The 24,272-nt window shown below is 34.3% G+C and overlaps 4 protein-coding genes across 6 annotated transcripts; 2 read left to right on the top strand and 2 right to left on the bottom strand.

Annotated features, from left to right (window-relative positions):
- Positions 1-3,042: 3,042 nt before the first annotated feature.
- On the top strand, positions 3,043-7,661 carry LOC129308421 (probable flavin-containing monooxygenase 1). Its single transcript, XM_054949529.1, has 5 exons — positions 3,043-3,516; positions 3,829-4,069; positions 6,234-6,412; positions 6,650-7,002; positions 7,208-7,661. The coding sequence occupies exons 1-5, from the start codon at positions 3,043-3,045 to the stop codon at positions 7,548-7,550; spliced, it is 1,590 nt and encodes a 529-aa protein (XP_054805504.1). The 3' UTR covers positions 7,551-7,661.
- A 91-nt stretch (positions 7,662-7,752) lies between these two features.
- Positions 7,753-9,620, bottom strand: LOC129308065 (peroxiredoxin Q, chloroplastic). Its single transcript, XM_054949050.1, has 4 exons — positions 9,332-9,620; positions 9,087-9,224; positions 8,258-8,347; positions 7,753-8,174 (listed from the first exon to the last, which is right to left on the bottom strand). Exons 1-4 carry the CDS (start codon positions 9,533-9,535, stop codon positions 7,956-7,958), a joined length of 651 nt encoding a protein of 216 aa, XP_054805025.1. The 5' UTR covers positions 9,536-9,620; the 3' UTR covers positions 7,753-7,955.
- An 832-nt stretch (positions 9,621-10,452) lies between these two features.
- On the top strand, positions 10,453-12,515 carry LOC129309832 (uncharacterized). The gene is made up of 3 exons (XM_054951566.1): positions 10,453-10,705; positions 11,547-11,705; positions 12,214-12,515. Exons 1-2 carry the CDS (start codon positions 10,539-10,541, stop codon positions 11,677-11,679), a joined length of 300 nt encoding a protein of 99 aa, XP_054807541.1. The 5' UTR covers positions 10,453-10,538; the 3' UTR covers positions 11,680-11,705; positions 12,214-12,515.
- Positions 12,516-12,655: 140 nt separating this feature from the next.
- Positions 12,656-20,608, bottom strand: LOC129309831 (respiratory burst oxidase homolog protein E). 3 transcript variants are annotated; one of them, XM_054951563.1, is made up of 14 exons: positions 20,036-20,608; positions 19,772-19,931; positions 18,848-18,896; positions 17,278-17,391; positions 16,751-17,176; positions 16,280-16,663; positions 16,088-16,183; positions 15,692-15,807; positions 14,220-14,390; positions 13,982-14,141; positions 13,702-13,890; positions 13,420-13,548; positions 13,258-13,336; positions 12,656-12,805 (listed from the first exon to the last, which is right to left on the bottom strand). In XM_054951563.1, the coding sequence occupies exons 1-14, from the start codon at positions 20,535-20,537 to the stop codon at positions 12,696-12,698; spliced, it is 2,685 nt and encodes an 894-aa protein (XP_054807538.1). In that variant the 5' UTR covers positions 20,538-20,608; the 3' UTR covers positions 12,656-12,695. The 3 variants fall into 3 exon arrangements, with proteins under 3 accessions (XP_054807538.1, XP_054807539.1, XP_054807540.1); XM_054951564.1 differs by lacking the exon at positions 13,258-13,336 and having other exon boundaries at positions 13,337-13,548; XM_054951565.1 differs by lacking the exons at positions 12,656-12,805; positions 13,258-13,336 and having other exon boundaries at positions 13,424-13,548; positions 13,702-13,820.
- Between the last annotated feature and the right edge of the window lie 3,664 nt (positions 20,609-24,272).

Below are 24,272 nucleotides of genomic sequence, written 5' to 3' on the forward strand. Positions count from 1 at the left end.
ATATTAGTTCATTTTTTAATTTTAAAATTACTTTTTTAATTGACATAACGAAAGGGATTTTCGTTTTATTTTATTTTGGAAAATAATTTTAAAAATTATATTATAAAATAATTTTTAAAAATAAAAAATGAGAACAAAAACCAAACATGCCTTAAAATTCTGCTATAACAGTTTTCATAACTAAGTTCAAGTCATGGGCGACAATTTGAGACCTGTTCAAAACCCAGATCTCTTTTTTCCTTTTTTTTTTAAATAATACATAGTTGATTAGCAAATATTAATAGAAAAATAATCAGAGGAAACGATGAAAATGACAAAACAAGAAATACTTAGCTGCCACTTGAAATAAGATTGGAATTCCAAGGCAGTATTACTTTTTATTTTTTTAAACTAAAACCTCAGAAGCGGACAACAAACATACCATATTATAGTACACACTTCTAATTACAAACCACCATTCGCGCGTTCATAAGAATACACTTACTGTTAAGTTGTTTGCTTCTTATGTTCATACAATAAAATATGCGAAGTCGCGGCCATGTTTCATACGATCTCTTGGGCTTGAAAATAAATTATGTTAGTATATATGCCATGTTTGAAGCAGATCCTTGTTTGCCTAGTTATGAGTCTCCGACGCTTTGAAACTGCTATTGTATTTGTTTTCTGGTCACAAGTTTGAATCATAAACTTGTCAACTTAATTAATATATCTAGCTAGCCAGAGCTGCTTGTATCAGTCAATTTTAAATCTTAATTTGAATTCCATTTGTAATTGGATTCATAAATAGTGCAGTTCATTTGCAATTAATTTTTGAGTTCACTAAAATCAGGACATGTTTTTGGATTTATAAAGTGTTTATGAATTGCTCACTAATAATGTTCTTACATCAATATCAGGATTTGATTTCATAACTTTGTGAGTTATAGGCTAAATTCTTATCAACTGAACCAATTTTTTATTAGTTGTAACCATCCAATTCTAAAGTACCATCATCAATATAAAGTTTGAAATTTTCATACATATAATTCATTTCATCTAAGCTAATAACATTACTTTTTTTTGGCTATCCAAGGTATTTTTATAACTAACAGCTATGAAATTAATCTTTTAAAAAATCTGAGTGTCATTTAAAAAGATCATTTTTTTTCATATATATCTCTAGGAATTGAACCCGAAAATAATGTAAGAGGCTCATATCACTACTATCAGAGCCACATTCACTTGGTAATAACATCATTAATTTTTATTGTGATCGAAACATCATTAATTTTTATATAACTCTGAATTGTTCATAAAAGAATCCTGCATATATATATATATATATATATACACACTATTTTTATATGTAATTAAGAACTGCAAACACACACATATGTATTGTATAACAAAATCACTGAAATATATAAAATTAATATATATATATATATATATGTCAGAGCCGCCATGCATGTTGCGCAAGACGTAAGATCGTGTTTTCCAGATGCCTCAATTCCAACAAACTTCCTTGTTAAATTCGTGGGTGTTTCGCTCCTAAGGTTTTTTTTTTTTAAAGAAAAAAAATCAAAAGTAATAAGGCCAAACCAAGCCATTCTTGAATACGAGAGATGCATGCACGTTCTTCCCTCGGATTTCTCTTAAAACAAAATCTAGATGTGACCTCAATCTAATTAACTAGATCTTCTTCAATTATGTAGTTTATGGTTTTATGCAATTGAAGAAAGATATAGCAAAATGACAGATCTTCTTAGTCAATTGAAATTTTCCACTCATCTGTCCCTTTTGAATTATAATGCTTGGTTGAAATTAATTAGCCCATGAGTTTTGTATAATTAATTTATTGACCGATCCTTGCATGTTTAATTTTGAAAACCCTTTTTCGTTAAACATTGATCATAGCGTGCGCGTACTGCTAATTATTTTTCAGCCGACTTCATGTGCATTGAATTGTTTGGTAGAAGAGTCTCAAAACTTGATACAACTGTTAAGCTGGAGATTGTGTTGCATGGGTCAATAAAAAGGAAAACCACTTCTCTTCAAACCCATTGTTTTTAATTCTTAATATATATATTGAAAATAGTTATTACTTGTTTGAAGGATCATACCAACCCACTGTTTGTCAAAATTTTCCTATTTATATATTCACATCGTTCTAATTTAAAGTTCGTTAAAGCTGTTCCTTGCAGCTGAGGACGGTCTCACCTTGAATAAAACTATAGTCACACAGAGATGGGAAATAGAATAAAAGTATAGATATTTTCTTTTCTTTCGGGAAGAGGAAGGTCTCTCTGACCAAGTTAATATGTGGAGATTCACGTTTGAGCTTCATGAGTCATGGTAAACCCTGGGCAAATCAATGCATGGTCTGGTCTTGTGTTCAGATTCTATTCAATCTTATAATATTAAACCTAGCTACTATACTTTTGCATTGATAACATCTTCAATTTATTCTAACAAATTAGACTACTTTAAAATTCCTTTTCTTTAATTTCCCCTGCATTTTCAGTGGGGCTGACGAGAAATTCTCTGGCTTGGAATTGGTTTATGTGTACAAGAAATGTGGGGAAAATTTAATAGCCTGAAGCCAGCAATAATAAAGTACATGTATATATTTATATCAATAACAAACTAATATCTGTATAGGTGTTAATTAATATATTGCAAAAGGGAAAATTTACTATCAGGTGCAAAGGAATTCAACTACCGTCATGATACGACGAGGGCTAACTCATAAAATTGATAAGAAAGTTCTTCAACATGAGGAATAAATTTCGTTCCGAAAATTTGCAGGGCAAGCTACAACATAATAGGGAAATGGTCGTGCATTATTTGCAAACCCTTTGAAAAATGATCAGCCCTTCACCTGCATCAAAAGTTCAAATCACGTGCCTTCCGCGTGACGAATTCGTGTAGTAGTCTAATCTCTTCTATATAAACCCGTTCAAACCCTCGCCTTTCACTGCACACATTCTCATACACGAATCAATCTCACTGAAACCTTGAAACAATTTCTTGCCTCAGTTTCTTAATTAGCTTCTTCAAACCATGGATTCTCACCAAAACCTGCCCGTGCTGGTTTCGAAAATCGGAATTGTAGGAGCTGGAGTTAGCGGCATTGCTGCTGCAAAACAGCTTTCACGCCATAACCCTATCGTGTTCGAGGCCTCGGACTCCATTGGAGGGGTCTGGAGGCACTGCTCCTATAGCTCCACCAGGCTTCAGTCACAACGACGTGATTATGAGTTCACTGATTTTCCATGGCCTGGTAGAGACACCTCGGAATTCCCTACCCATTTGGAGATACTCAACTACTTGCAATCTTATGCTGAACACTTTGATGTGCTCAAGAACATAAGGTTCAACTCTAGGGTGGTGGAAATCCGGTTTGTTGGTGGCGGCACCGGCGACCGTGATAACTCCGATAACGCAGCGGTAACCGGTGGGGACTACGAAAGCCTGCTTCCTGGTCGGCCTGTGTGGGAAGTTGCTGTTCAAACTAATGGATCTGACACCATTCAGGTGCTTAATTAGCTTCTTCACTCTTCACCATTTGCTGTCTCAGATAAGATATATTCTTTTTGATACGCTGATATGAGATATTCTGATATAATATAGACGCACTTTAATGTTACCAACTAAACCAATCTTCCACTATATTTCACGTCTTGCTGGCTTGAAACTAGGGTTTCGATTCGAGATATATGCTTCTTATTCGTGGTATGAAATATCATCCAAAATATTTAAGTTGTGGCATGAAAAATTTCGACACGTACGTACATACGTATGAGATCATTATAAGACTAATCATGGATAGAGTACTTCGTTTTTCAGTGGTACGGTTTCGAGTTTATAGTGTTGTGCAATGGAAAATATGGAGACATCGCAAAGATTCCAAGTTTTCCGAGAAACAAGGGACCAGAGATATTCGAGGGAAAGCTTCTTCACACACTTGATTACTGCAAACTTGACCGCGAAGCTGCTACTCAACTTCTCAGGGGAAAGAAAGTTGCAGTCGTCGGTTTCAAAAAGTCTGCCATTGATTTAGCCCTCGAATGTGCAGAGGCTAACCAAGGTAAATATATGAAACTTCACTTTTCTTTTCCCCTTTGAACTTTCATACAGTAAATTTTTGGATTTGAAACACGTGATATAATATTGAAGATCGTGAATTCTAATTCCTCCAAGCCAGTCCTGGTCTTTACTTTCCTATATTCTATGTTGAAAGGCACATGCATTTTCACCATGATAAGCACCCGAGAGGGACCCATTTCTTTGACGATTGTCAAAGCAGTTGTGTGTTTTTGTGCTTGTGACACGTACGATTTTTATTTCCTTTTTGCACCCTCTTTTCGAACTTTTTCCTATTACAGCTTGCGACAAAAATTGCTCTCATATTATTTCAAGTTGCGTGGCATAGGACACCCAAATTAATATGTGCTCGTCGCTTTCGTTTCGTTTTTATTAAATTTGTTAACACGGTTTAGTTCCCGCGTATGCATATAATTTTTATTGTTGTAGCTTTTAGATAAATCGTATGCAGTAGCTACTTAATTAAATAGATACAATAGAAAAGGAAACAAATGTGCAAGCATTTTATACATCGTATAGGAAATACAAATGGCATATCTACAGAATTGTTCATTTAAAATGAATATGATTTACTTAATTAAATATCACTGATGTACGGTTTTTCGGGCTTTTGGCTGTTAATGATGTACAAATTTTTAAAGATTAGTAAAGTCAAATGATTTCTGTATTTTCCAAGTTACAATTTGCATGGTTTGATTGCATACTTGAAGGTGTGTTGACTTGTTGACTCCGAAATCTTGCTCTCTTGCATTTATTTGGTCTTATATCGGACGTGTCTACTTCACATATATGATTTAGAATTCCAAAAATCAATTTTGACTGGAAATTATATAAGCCATATATGTAATTAATTTATGAAAAAGGGTTTGAAAGGGAGATTCCAATTTTCAACATCAACCATCGAAATAAGACAATATGAAAATATGATTGTTGGAAAAAATTAGATTTAAATTTTAATTAATATTAATTTTTTTGGTAAGCAATTAATATTAATATTTTTATATATAGATGAAAAATTATTTTCATCATTCTTTTTTCGATGGGCTATTTTCATCATACTCCCATGCTAATTCCTTGGCAATCTTTTCGCCACGAACACTTATTTATTAATTATTTTCAAGAAGCTTCACTGGAATTTCAAAAACCATATGGCTTTGACTAATAAAGTTTCCTCAGTTTTTTTTTTTGTTTTTTGGGCCAACAAGTTTCCTCAATTTATATGCTTTTGTGTGTGTGTGTGTGTGTTATAACGATTTCTTTTCTTCTAACAAAAGGAAAGCACGTCATGAAATATCCAAGCAAATGACTTCGCTTTTGGTTGATGCTTTCGAAAAATGTCAACAATGTCAGCGCAATAAGTCACTCATGTTGAATTAACTACGGTTAAAGATTTAAAGCCGGTTTAATTTCTGTTCTCATTTTGTTGTTTTTAAAAACTATTTTTTTAATTTAGTTTTTAAAATTATTTCTAAAACGAAACAAAATAAAAATCTGTTTAATTATGTAAATTAAAAAACAGTTTTTGAATTAAAAAATGGATTGATAATAATGATTATAGATAGTTAATGATAGTGATTAATAATAATAAAAATTTGTTAAGATAACTATAATTTTTAATAATAAAATTTAATGAATTTTAAAAATAAGAAAAATAAAATGAAAACAACTTAAAGCTGTTTTTATTTTTTAAAAAAAAACAAAAGAGGAAAACAATTTTAAAAATAACTAAATAAAAAACACTTATCCAAACAAATTTTAAATTTTTTTGTTTTTAAAAATAAAAAACAAACAAATCCTTAATTTACACATACTGTTTTCAGATTTTGTCTTTTCAAGGACAAAATATAGCTTAGTAATATCTCTTATGCCAACCAAAGATGCGCCACACACAAAAATAAAAGGTGACGTAAGGTTTGCATTCGAATTTCCAAATATTTTTAATTTCACGGGAACACTTGAATAAGTAGCATCACTGCTCATTTGAATATTGTTCCTACTAAAAAAACCAACTGATTTTCTTTTTTCAAAATCCTAACCAGGGATTAAAAAAATAAAAGGCGTCTAAAATTTGTTACAACATCTGAACAATTGCTATCATTGTTTTGTTGTTCATAACAAGAGTTTTCTGCTGACTTGTCCGGAATCAGGACCTGAAGGGCAGCCCTGCACAATGGTGGTAAGGACTCTGCATTGGATGGTTCCTCATTATTGGATTTGGGGATTGCCATTTTTCTTGTTCTATTCTACAAGAGCTTCTCAGTTCCTCCATGAAAGACCTAACCAAGGCTTCCTCAAAACCCTTCTCTGTCTCCTCTTATCTCCGATGGTAATTTAACTTTATTCAGTTTCACAGTAACACGAGGATGATTCTATAGAGCGCTTTATTTGTCCATGTTTGTATTCTCATCACTGGAAGTATTTAAAGATTCCCACCATGATTCTAAGAGTTCCACCACTATAGAATTGATGCTCTCTATAGAATTACCTGGCACATGACACAGATACAGCTCTATATGACTGTTGAAGCTAATGATTCATTGTTACTCATGACGAACTTGAACAGAGGCGTGGGATCTCAAAATTCATTGAATCCTACCTACTCTGGAAGCTTCCTCTGGAGAAGTATGGACTGAAACCAGAACACCCATTTGAGGAGGACTATGCATCATGTCAGATGGCTATAATGCCAGACAATTTCTTCTCTGAAGCTGACAAGGGTATGATCGTCTTTAAAAAAGCATCCACCAAGTGGTGGTTCTGGAATGGAGGAATTGAATTCGAAGACAACACTAAAGTGGAGGCTGATGTGGTGATTCTTGCTACTGGCTTTGATGGGAAGAAGAAGATTAAGACCATTTTACCAGAGCCTTTCCGAAGCCTCTTGGAGTACCCTTCTGGAATTATGCCACTATATAGGTAACATGGGTTGTTTATGCCCCTCTTGAACCCAGTACTTCAAAATCTGGGTCACACGTGTTTAACTTTAACATCTACTTGATACTCCTATCAGACAGTAGGCAACGATTTCAACTGCATTTTGATATCCAGGTCAATACAAGCTCTAGAATTTACAGAACAATAATAACTGAGAACTAATGTTGAATCAATCTCTTTATGGCAGGGGAACCATTCACCCATTGATTCCAAACATGGCTTTTGTGGGTTACGTTGAAAGTGTTGCAAACCTTCACTCATCTGAGCTACGTTCCATGTGGCTCTCTCAACTGGTTGATGATAAGTTCAAGCTCCCAAGTATTGAGAAGATGCTTTCACAAACACTTCAGGAGATGGAGGTGATGAAAAGGTCTACCAGATTCTACAAAAGGCACTGCATTTCAACTTATAGCATCAAGCACAGTGATGATATATGTGAAGACATGGGTTGGAATTCTTGGAGGAAGAAGAGCTGGATATCAGAAGTACTCGGCCCTTATAGCGGCGAAGACTACAAGAAGGAGGATTGAATAAATTATATTTGGGTATGCGTTGACAGTACTAGGATTATAAGAAAAATAATGTCTTATGCGGTGTCATAAGGGGTAGGAAAAACGTTGCTCAGCCACTCTAGATCATGTTTCAGGAATCTAATGTAGTTACAAAATCTTGAACTTGTATCAATGTATGATGAACCTTGGAATTTCAAATATCAATATCTACCAAGAAATATACTATAAGTGGACTTACTTTCTCATCTCAAGCAAAAATCACGATAATACAAATAGTATCTTTTCAGCTACCTATGAACAAACCGTCCAGAATATCAGCTCTAGCTATCATAGTTACATGGCGATTACATTATAGTTTGCAGCTTCATGCTTGGCTAACTCCGAGAAAGGCTGAGCAAGACAAGAACAAAAAAACTGGAAGTCTCAAATGCTCTGAATTAGTTTCAAAGTCTCATCAATGTGCTTTTCTGGTTGGAACTGATTGTTGTAGACGAGCTGAACCACCCCGTTTTTGTCAAGAACGTAGGTTTCTCTCCCAGGCAATGCTCCAAAGAAATCACCCTTCACTCCCCACTCTTTCCTCACCTTGTTACCCTCGTCACTCAATAAAGTAAATGGAAGTCTGTACTTCTTAGCAAATGCCTATATATTACACACCACACATTCAGCATAAAATTCGATTGGGTTGGGTGCAAACTAAATGTACTGAAATTTTTGAATTTTACCTTGTGAGAGGAAGGATCATCACCACTAATCCCAACAACCTCTGCTCCTGCTTTTTTAAATTTCTCATAAGAATCCCTGAAAGCACAAGCCTGCAATCAAAGGAAGTTCAGCGGCTAAACTGAATTAGCAGAACAATATTGTGAAGCACCACGAGTGTATGAATCGAAGTTCTTCATTTTCCAGCAACAAGGAGTTTTCCCCTTTCCTTTATTCAAGGATGAACAACAACGATGTTTTAGGAAGAGCATAAATTGATACGATCTTGAGCACTGAAACATATTAGTGGACAGTTTGTTCTTCCTGCATTGCTATTATTTTACATACAACAAGAATAAATAGTCAAAGTTGAAAGCATTACACCGTTTTTCTAACAATTGCATACTAATTTTGTTGGACTTGAAAGGAGGAAGAAGGATTTTTCTATATCAAGAGGAAATTTTCGGAACTCCCTGTTTTACATTTTCCCCCCCTTTTGGGTATTCATATTTTACTCTTGTTATTACCATTGTTTTGGTCTTAAATGACTTATTTTCATTCGCCAAGTGCGCAAGTATGAACAGACATTCATGTATGGCAATACATGAATGATCATATTCCACACATTAAGCTTATAGAGTACGTCACATTACTAATTCCAACGAATTACCTAATTTCCTGGAACAACTATGATTGCAAGATCGTCGTCAATTGCAATGCTCAGAAGAAGAAAAAGAAAAACACACATTTGTACTTCCCATTCTAAATTGGCATCTCCAGCGCACAGACAAGACCGAAGACAAGCTACATTGGATGGAGGAAGAAACAACATAAAAAAACCTGAACGTTTACCTGTTTGGTACAGCCAGGGGTCTCATCAGCTGGGTAGAAATAAACAACAACGGGCTTTCCTTTGAATTTGCTGAGGCTTACAGATTTCCCATCCTGATCCTTCAGGGTGAATTGAGGTGGCTTTGAACCTTTAGTCACCTGTCAACGAATAAAAACGCACAAACAAAACAAGTGGACTTGTGGGTTCTCATCAATTACCAGAAACGACATCAAAAGAGGCAGGCATACTAATGAAAAAAATGTACCTTAGCAAAAACAGAACCTCTCCTCGGTGAAAAAGTAGTAGCAGGAGGGATAGACAGAGAGGAGGAATGAGATAACTTGAGGCCACAAAACTGAGAATTGGAGGATCTGGGGAGACAAGGGAGGTTTTGAGAAGAGGGGTGTGTGGGTATTTCAGAATGGAGCAAGGTGGGAAGAGAGTGATTGGGAACAGAGAGGGAAGCCATGTGTGGGATTGACAGTGAAGGAGAAGGTTATGTCGTTAAGAATGGGAGAGTGGGATAAGAATGGAGGCGATGAGATTGGCTTTCTGGCGTGGACGATTGCTGGCCCCATCCTCTATTTTGATTCTGCATTTACCTCAGGCCTCAGCTAACTCCACAACTAAGCCCAGTATTTAAGATTCCACCAAGGTTTGTAATAAAATTTGTAAATAACATTTAAATTCGATTTTCAACAAATTCTCACTCCATGCGATGAAGGGAAGAGGGAATGAGAAATGAATTGCACATGCATTACCATCCATCAGTACTTTTGCATCTAAGAGTGATATTTTGAATGAGAATTTAGAAATAGATTAGCTGTTTGATTTACGTTGATTCTCGATTAGAGTTCATTAAGAAATAACAAATAAGCTGTGAAAAGTTACATAGATAATCTAATACATGTATTATTTGATTATTAATAACCGAGGCTAATCATATAATATAAATGTTCTGTTATTTATATTTGGTGTATTGTTAAAATAAAAAAATTTAATAAAAATCGGTTTTTAGTTGGACATAAAATTTGATTTATTTCTTTTTACATAGTTTGATTTATTTTTATATTATAAAAAATTATCTTGAAAGATATTCTCTCAATCTCTATATATGAAAAAAATTTCAAAATTTTTTTTATTTTTAAATATAAAAAAATTGTTAACATATTTTTTAATGAATGATTTATTATATTTTTATTAAATTAAAAAAATATTCTTATTAACTTATTTTAAAAAATTATTTATTTTTTATTTATAATAATTAAGAATAAAATTAAAATATTATTATATTTTTAATTAAATAATTAATTTTTATTAATTTGTGTGATTGGATTAAAAACTTTTCATGGACAAGGACGGGGGGAGTATGTTTTTTGGGCCTGCGATTTGACGAGGGTTTGTTATTTGTTGGTAGATTGACAAATTAGTCTGAGAATCTTCACCAAAACCCTCCAAATCGAATTGGACGCATGGAAGGTTTTCGGAATGTTGTTCGTAGAAGTTCGGGCGAGAGGTCTTCCTCGGTGCCCTCCCGCGTGGAAAGCTTAAATGCGAATGGCGGAGGAGCAGGAGAGAGTGTTGCTGTTTCTTCTGCTGCATCGCCTTCTTCCCTTTCTTTGGCTACGAGGCCTGCCAGGTTTGCGCTAACCTTTCTTTCTGGTTCTCAGCTTACCTTGTCTTGCATTTTACCCTTTTTGATCTTTCATACGATGGCAGTTTAGAGTTGGATATTGCTGATTGTTAATAATTAGGATATGTGAACTTCTTTTGCTTAAGGATGATATGGATTGTAGATGAACATTGGGAAAATATGTCATTTTTATTCTGATACTGAAAGTGAAATGATAATATTACCCAACCGACACATGGAGGAGGTGAGAATTAACTGATGGTTTATCAGACGTTGGGAGAGAGCAGTGGGACAAATATTTGGAAACTAATAAATTAGTGATTGAGTCGAAAGGAATCCTTTCTCCTCATTTAAACTTGAAAGTCTGGGTAGTACATTACCTTCAAAGATATAATTTTTTTACATGTTCTTTATTGTAAAGGATCTAGTTTTATTCCCTGATGGCTATCGATAAAAAGTGGATATATGCTAGTGTTGATCTTAGCATGATATGTTATTCTATATGTTCCTTTTTTTGTTGGTCTAATTATGCATATTAGTAATCTGAAGTATCTTGTGGTAACTACAGTGGTTGTTCTCACTTGTCTAGTTTTACTTCTTTTTCAAGGCATAAAAGAGCTCTTTAGCTGTGCATTATAACCTTGAAGTTGTTCCTTTGAATTCTGAAGTGATGCTTCATCAGTTATATTGGGTTCCTCTGTGTTCTATGCCGTTTGATTAGCATCTATTTTCTTTTAAGTTGGCAAAGATGTAAGGAAAGCCCTTAAATATAGGTGTTACGTGCATTGATGGATTTTAGGTCAGTGTTTGTCTTCTAAGTTTGAGATTGTTTTATATTATTTGGCAGTCGAAGTGTGTCTTGGTTGACGTGCTCGAAACTTTGTGCAATTTGCTTTGTTGCTGGAGTAGTTTTTGGTTACACACTAAAGCGACGTGTCAGGCGGTTGGCTTCCAAACTTCTCAAGTACCTGAAAGAATAGTTTGCTTCATTACGGATGCTAATTCAGTAAGACTTCAATTTCATTTAAATTTTAGCTGAAGAAACATCATTTACACCTCATCATTAGATGGCATTACTTGTTCTTCCTGATGACACCTCATGGATTCTGAGACGAGTACGGCATTGGCATTTACCTATGCAACCACTTGCTAAACGAGAAAGTTGTTTTGGCACAACTTGTCTTTTTATGTTATATTAGCATCACATCTCAACTATATGTGCTGTAGTGTTCTATTGTTTTGTACTTGTAATGGGCCAATATATTTTCAGTTTTCTATTGAATGTGAGACATGATATCTGATCAATGATCTATATGTTCATCATTCTGTGCTTTTTCTACTACTGCCCAAGATCCTTTATAACCTTCAAATAATTCGTAAAAATGTCCACTTTGAGTGGTATATTTGGATGGCAAACGGTATATAAAGAAATTGAGTCTCGATTCCCAAATTCAGCCACTATTTTGCAGACACTCTTCTAATGTCAAGTTTTATTAACATCGTTTTATATCCAGATTCAATGCATATTTGACCAAGTAGAAGAGATGGCTACTGTGTTGGGGGCACGATATCTTGCTTTTAGACTCTTGGGTTGTCCAAGGAGTATAGAAAATCAATTCATTCGCCTTAGTTATTAGGCTTAAACTTCTTATTCCCACATAGGCCTCTGTAAAGTATACTGAATGTATTTTCTCTTGAAGCAGATTACTTTTTTCAGTCAGAATTGTGGATGCTCTATGTATGGCCACTCATTAAACGATATTTTGCGTTGTGCCAGCAATTTAAAATGGTATTTTCGTTGTATTGAAAATATGTACATATCTTCCTGTTCGTTAGATTTTGTATTCTGCAGAATATGTGTAGCAATACTATAATTACACGTCCCTGTCCTACTAATGACCTAAATGTTTATTAATTTTCTTTTTGAGCTATAAATCAATAACTACAGAAGAATAAACAATGGTAGAAGGTAGAATTTAAATATCAATTTGTCATGTCAGAAGTACTCCTTATGAAAATCGAAGCGTGTAGTTGTCTTGTGGCTCAGCTCATGTGACAGCTTCTTTAGTTCCTTTGCCAACGCTGGCATCCCGCAGTAGAATACCCCTGGAAATTGCATGCACCATTTTCTTGTCAAACTTTTACTTTTAACTAAACAGTTTATGTTCCATGGCCCCCCAGACAGACCTGAACTTTTTTCCAGTCTGCCCATGCTTCAAATGAGAGAGACAGTTGTTAATATTTTAAATTTTGTTAATTAGTAATATAATATTTGTATTTTGAATGCAACCTAATTTGCTTCTCCATTAGCCACTATTAATAGTCTGTGTAAACCCACTCTTTTCCTTTAAAACAAATTAACTAATATTTAGGATTCTAGGTATAGTGACTGTGTTTAGCTTGAGCCGAAAGAGTTATAGTCCAATCTCCTTCAGGTGAAGCCTAGGCCCCATATGGCCCATATGGCTCATCTATCACTGAAGATGAGGGGAGAAATAGAGGAGAAATTGAATCTCCATCATGATAAATGACGCTGCAATTTGTGTCGAGGAATTTACCTACGGTAGAATATGGATGTCTAGAGGCTATCTTGGTGAAAACATCTTTCCAATTAGGCCTAGCAAAGTGGGTTCTTACCTGCAAGGGGAAAAAAGTTGTTTACTCGTGATAGTTAAAGTTTTCTGTCACAAACCAGAAGTTCTGGCTGCAGAGGATCCTACTCGAGTGCCTGATAGGATGTCAACACCATGTTTGGCATGGCTGAGAGCTTGGACCATTGTGATTAAGGTTGACCTTGCATCCCCTTCCTCATAGACACTTGTGAGATAGTTGTGTAGCTCAATTTGATCCTGAATCATAGTGCATTTTGGAAAAGACAAGGATTATAGTCAATAATCCGCTTTGCGACAGAAAACTTGTATTTTTTTCTGTGTCAGTAATGGTGATAGTAGGATAGCTCTTATTCTTAGGGTGGAGAAAGATCAAGAAATAACATTTATTACTTTGAGATCTAATTCTGCAACTTCATCCATTACTCCTTTAAACCATTCAAAGGATCCAGCTTCCCTGGTAACCCAGTAGAAATAGGCATTCGTGGTCCTGTGTGTTCTCTTATTTCCACCTGACATGAAATTTGAAGATGTAAAACTATTGTAGCTCTCATCTGATGTGGCTGTTTCTGTGTTTGACTCCTACGTTGAGCTTATCAAAATCAATTTCCGATAGGATTAAGAATAAAAGAATATACCAACGGTATGAGAAGTCTTTGGTTAATAATTTTACCATTTGTTCTTCAAATATTCTTGTGTCATTAAGAAGATCTTTGAGGATGCTGATGAAAGGGGTTGCTCCGATTCCCAATCCTATGAGAAGCAGTACATCATAACTCTGGTAATCTTGTGCAGGAGCTCCATAGGGACCATCGACAAGCAGTCTCGGCTGTCTGCGAGTTAAAAATATATTTTCGATAATCCATAATTTCAGTCATAGGCTACTAATTTTTAATCTAATCGATAATTACCCTTTTGGATCCATTGTCACTAGGTGACCAAATTTGGCTTGTCCATTTGATGAAGGTAATGTATCATCGTCAGTAAATAACAGCTTCAATTCTTGCGTCCAGTCTCCCACTGTACGAATATGAACGCTCAGGTAGTCCTCTCCTGGTGCTGAGGTGATGGAGAACGGGTGCCTAAAAAGTAAAGATTAATGGGTTTTTTTGACGTCTAGGTTTATAATAACATTGATGACAATTAAGTAATACTTCATAGGGTTAAGGATCAAAAATATTTTTAAAGTGTGCATAAAGGTTCACAAATAACTGTAAACTCAACTTAGAGTTAATTTTATCCCTTGGCTCTAGAAAATTCATTGATTGTGCCTCTAACATTAACTTGTGGCCTTTTCTGTTTTATGGGTCCCATGTTTAAAATTTTCTAACATTTTTTATTATAAAATATTATATAGTGGGTCTCACTTTTTAAATATATTTTATAATATAAAACTCTCTCTTTCTCGTTGCTCCATACATTTGCACCCTCTCACCCCACTCTTTCCCTCTCCTTCATTCTCTCTCTCCCTAAGTCCATACACAATGCAGCCTATCTACATGCAAAGGAAGCTTCAGAGAAAGGTTGAAGGTGAAGGCATTGCCAATGACCATCCCAGCCTTTGCTCTCTCCCCCATTCTACCTTGAGAAGAAAGTGCTTCAAAAATAACCCACGCTAGTTTTGGCTCAACGCCGGCATTGATGGCAACTACCCTCTTTCCGCCACCATTATTCATCTAAAAAATGAAATGAATGGTCTTGTAGGTTCTCGATGATGGCTCACCTCAGAATAGGTTCTCAGGATGAGAGGAAGTAAAAGATGAAGGCTCTATTTTATAGGAACTAGAGCTAGATGCTAACGGGGTCATCACTAGTGACAAAAGAAGATTGAAAATACACATTGAAAAGACGAGATGGATGGATAGAGATTGAGTCAGGGGAGCTTGTTTTGTTTTATGATTGTGAAACAAAGCATGCTTCATCGCCTTCATCCCTCAAGCTTGCTTTGTTTTACTTTCACATAATAGCAAAAAAATAACCAACCTTTTGCATGCACATGCATTCATAGACAATGAACGAGACGGAGGAGAGAGAGTGATAAGGAGGAGACAGAGAGAGTGGGAGAGAGAGAAGAAAAGAGAGCTGGGAGAAGAAACGAAAGAGAGAGGGGAGGAGAGAGAAATTTTTTATATTATAAAAAATATTTTAAAAATGTGGGACTCACTATTAAATATTTTATAATAAAAATATTAAAAAAATCAAATGTGAAACCCACATAACTGAAAATTAACATCTAAGACATAAAAGATCAAATTTTTAAAATTAAGGGATAAGAATGACTCATAATTGAGTTTAGGATCATTTGTAAATTTTTTGCACACTTCAAAAATATTTTTAGTACTTAACTCTGCTTCATAGACTTGTGAGTCAAAACTAGACTCACCACTCAAACGGCGAGATTTTTGGACACTTTAAAAATAGGTACTGTCCACTTTTGTACATGAATCCATGTGGCTTGGACATGACTACACTGAAGACATTTCCTGGGAGCACCGAAACCTACAAAGGTTGAGGTGGAACATTATGTTAGTCGTGGTAAAAGGCGTTCCTTTGAATCATTACAGCCATTCTCTCAAATGAAGATATAATAAATCTAGATGAGGTTTCATTAATTAAGAGCAAGAGAAAGTTTTTCTCATTCTTAACAAATCACCCAAATTTGCAATTTCAGCTTAAGAGGATCTATTCTAATCACAGCCCTCATTATCGTAAACTACTAACTTTAGCAAATGATTAGCCCACAAAAGTAGAAAATAACATGAAAGTTTGAGTGCATTACCTTCAGTATTTTAACAGAATGATGTTTTGATCTACAAGTTCGCAGAGTTCGCTCGGCTGTGTACAGCAACATCGGGATAGAGATATACATCCAAGTCTGGAAGCATCCAAAGTATTCTCAGTTCTATTTAAGACACTTTTATAAGCAAGATGTACTTTACGGCTTCATGTAGAGCACGAATCAAGTTCTTACCGATTTTTGATACCACTTGTGGGTTAAGTACAAGCAACTTCCATGGATGAACAACAAGACATAGACGAGGGCAAGAAGGTGGTGTGAATACCAGAATGCATTAAAGCCGGTCAATTTGTTGAATGGTGGGGATAGCTTGACCACGTTTCTTCGAAAATAGTGGGTTGCTAGGGTGAAAGAGATGACCATTAAAACAGTCATTGAAATTCCTGTGATGCCTTCGACCCCGGTCAAGAGTGTTTTATAAGTGGGCCTTTTGTTATGAAAATCTGAAGATATGGGAGCAAATTTCTCCGGGGATGAGTTTATGAGGAAGGGAAAATCGCAAGCCAAATGATTACCCGCATGAACGGCGACTCCAATAGCTATGGCACACGCATTCATCTGTAAAACAAGAGGATAACAGAGCACGTCAAGGCCAAGTAACGGCAATAGTAGCCAGAAACTTGAAAAGCTACTCGGAAGTCATACCTTATGGAAGTTAATGTTGTCATCGAAGGGAACAAAAGATCTGGCCCTCGTGGAACGAAGCCAAGTCAAAGTGTTACGACAAACTGGTAAGAGGATGAGAGCCATATTAAACTTAAGGGTCTCTGCAGCACCTTTGGCAATGGATAAGCAGTAACCAGTGACTTGAAAAGCTGCTCTGTTTCTATACTGATAAAATTTCCAGGTAAAAAGACAAGCAATGGAGGCCAACCATAGCAACAAGATCCAGCCCCTCCGCCAATGCTCTATTACCAGACATACCAGTGTCCTGCACATCCTTTGGATCACATTTTTGTGCTTCAACCCACTCAGATTCTGACCCCATCCTACCATACTTGGATTGCTCAATTGTCTGCTACATTTCATATAGCTATCTTTTCGTAGGAGCAACATTTCTAACTGCCACAGCTGCACAACAAAGAGCGAAATTCATGATCAAAATTATACCAAATTTTACCTCAAGATACTATCTGATTGGTCTCATTTTTTTGTCTTTTTCCCTATCTTACCTCAATGTAACCCAGGTTTTCTGGGTCTAGCTCTTCCATTATTAAAGCTGCGTATTCTTCAGCTTGTTCTTTTAGTTTCGATAGCTTATTTGCTGAAGCGCTGAGCATTATAAGCTGCCAATTAAAATTGAAAATGGACAGTCTGAGTCAAAGTGCATAAGATATTACACTATGACGTTGACCAGAGAAAAGACCATGACGTTAATTAGCTTACGAGGTGCATGTACATTGACATTTCTTTTCGAACAAATCAAACGTTGGTTCATTATGCCCTTGCCGATTAGTAGTTAGTACTACATTTTCTATAATGTATGTAATATACCTCCTGTATAACTTTTCAAATAAAATATTTTACCTTTACAAGTTAATTTTAAATGAAACAGTTTTATAAGAACAGAAACATTTTATTTTAAGTAATGTGTTGTATAATAACTTTTTTCAAAAAATAAATTCCCAAACCTTGGCCAGACTGCTTCTGTTTTCGACGCATATGAAATATTTCTCGATGAACATGCATGAGCATTTCTTCTGTACAGTACAGAATGTTAACTATGTGTTTCACACATTAGTCCATGATTATTTAATTGAGTTTAGTAGACTGACTTCCAGTCTGTCTATTTATTAAGCAAAGAATCAATCAACAATAACAAATAAATACATTGTACTGAAACTCGAAATATACTGGGAGAATTTCACTAAAGACTCTTAGATCATACTTATTTAAATTTAAAACCCTTAAATTTTTGAAATGTTACTGCAGTTAAGAAATACTAATTCGATATTAAATTTATGAGAGAAATGATAAAATTATCTCTCATTTAAATTAATATCAAAATTTTCTTACTTCACATATTTATTGTCCTACTTCACTTATTGTTCATGGCCCTACTTAACTTTTTTCATTTTAACTATTTAAATCATCTTAAAACAATTAGTTGATTAATTCATATATTGTATGTTGTTTATTTATTTATGGATTATTGTTCATTGTCCTATTTTACTTGTTCATTACTAGACTTTCACTTGATTTCATTCAAAAAAAAAATGAACAAGTGAAATAGGATAATTAACAATATTTTATAAGTAAATAAAAAAATAAAGTATGAGAACGAACAAATGAAGTATGCCAGTTTTAATATTAATTAAAAAGAGGGGCAATTTTATTATTTTTTTTAGAAATTTAATACCAAATCAGTACCCTTGAACTATAATAAAATTTCAAAAATTTAAGAATCTGGAATTTAAATAAGTATGGCCCAAGGCTCTTTATTAAAATTCTCCCAAATATATTCAAATTTTTTTAATTCATAGCCAATGTGGAATAATTAATTAGCGCGATGTCAATGTAAAGGGAAAACTTAGAAGAAACATATCAAGTATTATGAAAGTTGTTGACTTATTTTTTAGATAAAACTTCGGCATAAACAATTTAACATTTACAATTGTGCCGAGAAATGGATGCTTATCAAATGTTTCAATGTAATTGTTTTCCATATATATATATATATATATATCACATACGTTTTGTTTTAAAAAAAAAAAATCTTATCATTACAATTTCAAATCATACCTCTTGCACCTCCTCCCTAGTAATCTTTCCATCTCCATTGCTGTCAGCCCTGAAATAAATAAATTATTAAAGTTACTTAAAAAGTGAATATAAAAAAATATCCTCCTCTCTTTGACACAGATCAACTAGGGGTTCTCTACATTTTTTTTCCTCCATTTCCCTCCACTTCTCCTATCTCCACCATTCAAATTATTTTATTAAATAATTTTTTTAAATGATAAAATTAATGAATGGTGTGGATGGGGGAAGTGGAGGAAAATGGAGGAAAAAAAAAGTGAAGAGACCCTCTTTCCAGGATCAACTTAATCATAGCTGGCAGCAGATAGGATTAAAAAATAATAAAATATTAACATTAATTTCAACTGGTTGGAAGTTTTATTTGGGAATTAGATCCAAGTACAACGCAGCGATAATCATGCAGTGCATGGCATTGGGCTGTCTCAATTTTTTAAAATTCAAGTAATGGCTGAAAATTTTTAAATTTGAACTGGAAATATTTTCATATAATTGATATCAATCAATATAAAATACAAAATTTAAATCGCCAGACTATTCGTAAACACTAAATGGTAAAAAAGCTTAATTCAACTATACTTTATTTGTTCAATCTTTATATGTCCACATATTTCTTTAGGCCTCACAACTTTCATTAGATTTTTTATGTCATGTAAAAAAAAATTATTTTGGTCTAAGCTGATAATGCAAAAAAAAAAAAAAATCGTTTAAAGATTTCTATATAACAAAAATCCTGAAGGTTATACTGCGTGTGCTACTTAATTATGCACAAAGCGATACATATTCTATCTCAATGCTTAAGTAGAATAAAACAAAAATGGCGAAATCAGGTGGGAATTAAAGACTCCAGATTTAAAATGTGGGTCGTTACCCAAGCGACACGAATTTCCCATGAAAGAACCAACTTACATGTTGAAGAAAATCTGAAGACGAGCGTCAAAGCTCTGGTCCGTAATCTGCAACCAGAAGTCGTAGAGCTCTTCTTTGCTAATTTTCGTCACTTTCTGCTGCTTTCTTCTCGCCAGTGCATCAAATACTCCTACGGCAAATTCCTTGGAATCCTGCATTCCTTTTACAAAATTTCAAACCAATCGAATCAATTCCCTACTTGGTCCAAGGTAACTTTCCTGGCGTCCAAACAAAATTGCAAGTTGCAATATATGATATGCATACCAATGCATTCACCGAAGTCTTCTCTCGCAAGCAAACCGTCCTTAGCAAGTAACGCAAACCTCTCCTCCACTTTTCTCCATAGCTCACTGGCGTCGGTGGCTCCGGCCGTCTCGCTGATGAATCTGAGCCCCTCAAGGGCTGTCCGCGCACTCGATCTCGTCCGTTCAAGCTTGGCTTTCATTTTCCTAGCGTTACGGGCGGTGATGGCAGGATCTTCCACGACGGAAACCGAAGATGGCGATCTCGACCAGGATAAAATCCTTCGAAAACTAGACGCAGCGGAGGGGAGTTCATCAGCGGCACGGGCGGGATTGACATTGCAGAGCACAGGGGAGTGATCTTCTAGCTCTAACGTGACTTCCACAAATTCTTTCCAGCGGTGTCCGCTGTGGGCAGGCGGAGGTTGGTCATCTCCTGGTGGGACGAGATCCGGCGGTGACTCGAATTCGCGAGAGGGATTAGCTTTGTTGGAGCTGCAGCTTCCAAACGACGACGTTCTCATGGAATTGGCCTCTGTATAGTTTGTGATAAGGGAGAGAGGTTTATGTTTGGATGAAATTAAGAATAGGTTTCAATGTGGGGGGGAAAAGAGGAGTGGGTGTGAAATATAAAGAGGAGGAAGTGGAAAACAACACAAACGCCTCCCAACCAATTCAACCAGTTCAGTGGGTAGGAATGGGCATGAATTTCTATTTCTCACATATTCTTCAATTTACGTGCGTCTAAATCCAATTCAAGTAGCTAGCTAGGTGTGGAATTTAATTACCATTTACTTTTGCATTATTAGCAAAATAAAGAGTAAACCTTAAACTCTTCGCGCCTGTCAGGTATATTATACAATTAAGTTGCCGTTTAAAATTGTGTACTAATAAAAAAATTGAATTCTCACATGCAGTTGAGGGGTTGCACCTAGTTCATTCAAATTGTGAAAGCATGATCGGAATAAACAGTCAAAAATAAAAAAGAGAATATATTTGCCTCACATGTCATGATGGAGTTAACATAACACTAACATCCCTAAATCCATTGAAATTTGAAAGTCCTATCAGATAAGCATTTATTTTGTGGCACCTAAAGCGAGCCATTTAGGCTTGCAATTTTTTTTTTTTTTTTTACCCTTGTAAGTTCAGCGCAGAATTTATTTGGGACAGTGAAAAATAGTCGTACGAGTACTACTCTCAGGGTTAAAATTCGGACAATGAATGGAAGGATCACACACCTTTCTCATTGCCAAACCAACCCTTTCATTTATTTTTATTTTTCTCAATACTTATTTCACCCAATCTTAGCATCAAGAGGGTTAATTTTGTGTGTGTGTGTCTCCACCTTATTACACACGCACACGTGTGTTTTATCATGTTAAAAGCGATGCCATCAAATTTTTTTAATAAAAAGATTAATTAAGGACGACAAGGCTTATATATTTATTCTTATATGCTTAACATATTTTCATCCAATCAAATCAAGACATGTGAATTTTAATATATTAATAATATTAATAACAATAATTTATTGTAAAATAAATAATTTATCATAGATACATATGTATTAATTTAATTGAAAACAAGCACCTTAAATATATAAAGTTAAGTATATAAGTTTTTTTTAAAGATTAATTAAATAAAATGAAGGTAGCTTATATAACATAAGTTTGAGGAAGGGGAAAGAAAATAAGATTTGTCTTGGGAAACATTAAAGTAAACAATACCAAAATTCTCAAATAGTAAATTAATGTCATTCACCGAAGGCTAAATAGAATGTTTCTACAAGAGACAGTTATAAAACTTCTTTTTGTAACAAACCAAAGAAAAACCACAACAATCAATGAATCTTTAATATGTCTTATATAAGAAAGCAATACATCAAACATTACTTCCTCTTTTAACCTTGATCATCTTGGCATTCCAATTCTAAAGTAGAGGTAGAGCTAGACAATGATTCCAAGCACAACTAGAGGAGGGTTAAAAACACATGATAAACTACTTCTATCACTTGCATCATACTAATGACATGCATCAAAACGATGGTGACATTGACTATGAAATTCAAGCAATACTTGACTCGGTTGATATACAGTTCCATTATAAAATGCAAAATTTCTCTTTTGCCAAATCAAATCGAGGAGTATAATAATACCTCTCAAGTGAAGATTAAGCCCATCCTTGTGTGAGACAATATAGAAACAATCCAATTAGACAATTCAACAACCTCAACATTTGAGAAGTGAATAGACAAAGCACCAAACTATATAAGTCTAGTATAATTATAATTATCGAACAGATATGTCCGTGATTCAAAATTTGGACATCCAAAGACACATTGAAATTGTACATTCAAATGATACTTTTGAAGGATGTCTTCAATTGGAATTGTTGAATGGATCAACTTTAATACAAACAAGAGTTGCTTGTGTGACAACTTAATTTTCCATGCCTCTCAACTGAAGATCAAGCCCATCCTTGTTACCATGCCATCAAAATCGATAGTGAGTTAATGTATATTGAAGACTATATATATATATATATATATATAACTTACAAGGAATTAGTTTAAAACATATAACAGTTTTCAATATTCAGATTCACTATTATCAAAAAAGTTTATTTTATTGTATAATCAAACACCTTCTGTTAGAACAGATATTCTTCCAAGAGGGTGTGTGTGGGTGTGTGGATGTTTTAGATTGACTTAAAATAGAAGAATCAAATTCTTAATTCCCAAAATGAGATTGACGGTTGAATTTTCAAGTTTGTATAATAAGTAGATTAAAATGCGCCCTTTAAATGTCCATCCAATTATTATTATTGGGAAAAACAATTAAAAGAGCAATTGTAAAATGTGACAAAATATGTGAGTAGTTTAGTTAATTTTAAAATTCTATGATGGAAATGAATGCATATGAATCAATCTTTGTCTGTATCGACGTTGAACAGGTCCATGCGTAACGTTAGGTGAATAAGACATATCTAAATTGACTGGTTAAGCTAAATTAGGAGGAGTTAGCTGCACCACATTATTTTTTTTGTTTTCAAATATTTTAATTAAAAGATTTAAGAGCATATCTGAAGAGGCACAAGCATGCCCAGTAAATTAAAACTATGCTCTTTCTGGTGGCGTTAATGAATAATGATCTTGTAACTAACGTATGTGAAATTCAAGCATTCCATATTAATCATGAAGCATGGATACTTAACACTCAATCGTTATCGTTTTGATTTTGATGTTGCTTACTTTTATTGACTTCTTCCATTACAGTAATACATAGTGACGTAGTTATGATAAAGATAATTTTTCTTGAATCCATAGATCAAGATTTTCTTTTAAAAAAAATAAAAGAATAGAAAAAAAAATTGATAAACAAAGGTGAAGTCAAGACCGAGATGGCAGCTAGCTTGTAGGAAAGAAAGTTCAACAAGAAGAAACAATTCATACACAGAAAGTCAGAAAAGTTTACGCCTGTTTATTATAATATTTGAACAATTTTTATAAACAACCAGGCTAATATTATTTTCAACATATTTAATTGACTTTTTTCAAGTTTAATGTCTAGTTATTATAAGTTTGTAAGGTATACTCTTACTTTTTGTTGCGTTGCTTATTACATGGAAATGTTACTTATTATTTGATAATTGAGATAAAATAATGCAGAATATATTCAGAAAGCACTGTGAATATTAAAAAAAAAAAAAGGCTTATTTCCTTATATTAACCAACACAAATTCTCTATTCAACGACGAAAATCTACAACTTTCGGTCTATTTCAAGTATGCTCATCTATTCATGTTACGTGCAAATGATGGGTTATTAATTTCTTAATCCATTAGGTAAATGCAAATGGATCAGTCATCGCCTACTTATGCTATTCGAACAAGCATATATTAAATTTAGATTATCCATATTTCTTAAAGAAATTGACTACGTTAATTTTGAGAAAATGACAAACACTCGTATAAATGTATATCGTATATACACATCCACACTTAACTCTTTTTTTTTTGGTGAATAACTTTTATGTTTCAGACCAAATTAAATTAAGTTAAAAATGAAGAAGAATTACTGGAAGTAAATTAAGAATGAAGCACAAAAAATAGTTAATTAATTAGTTTCAGCTTGCTTACTTTAATATTTTTGTGTATTATGAGCTTGTTGGTGAAAATACGGAGAAGGTTAATTGGCATTAGATGAGAGGAAATTAATTAATTAATTATATGGGAATTAATGAAATATTGTGAGTTGA

Source organism: Prosopis cineraria, unplaced genomic scaffold (genome assembly GCF_029017545.1).
Source record: "Prosopis cineraria cultivar Desert tree isolate PC_DT_omini unplaced genomic scaffold, ASM2901754v1 PC4, whole genome shotgun sequence".
Lineage (NCBI taxonomy): Eukaryota > Viridiplantae > Streptophyta > Magnoliopsida > Fabales > Fabaceae > Prosopis > Prosopis cineraria.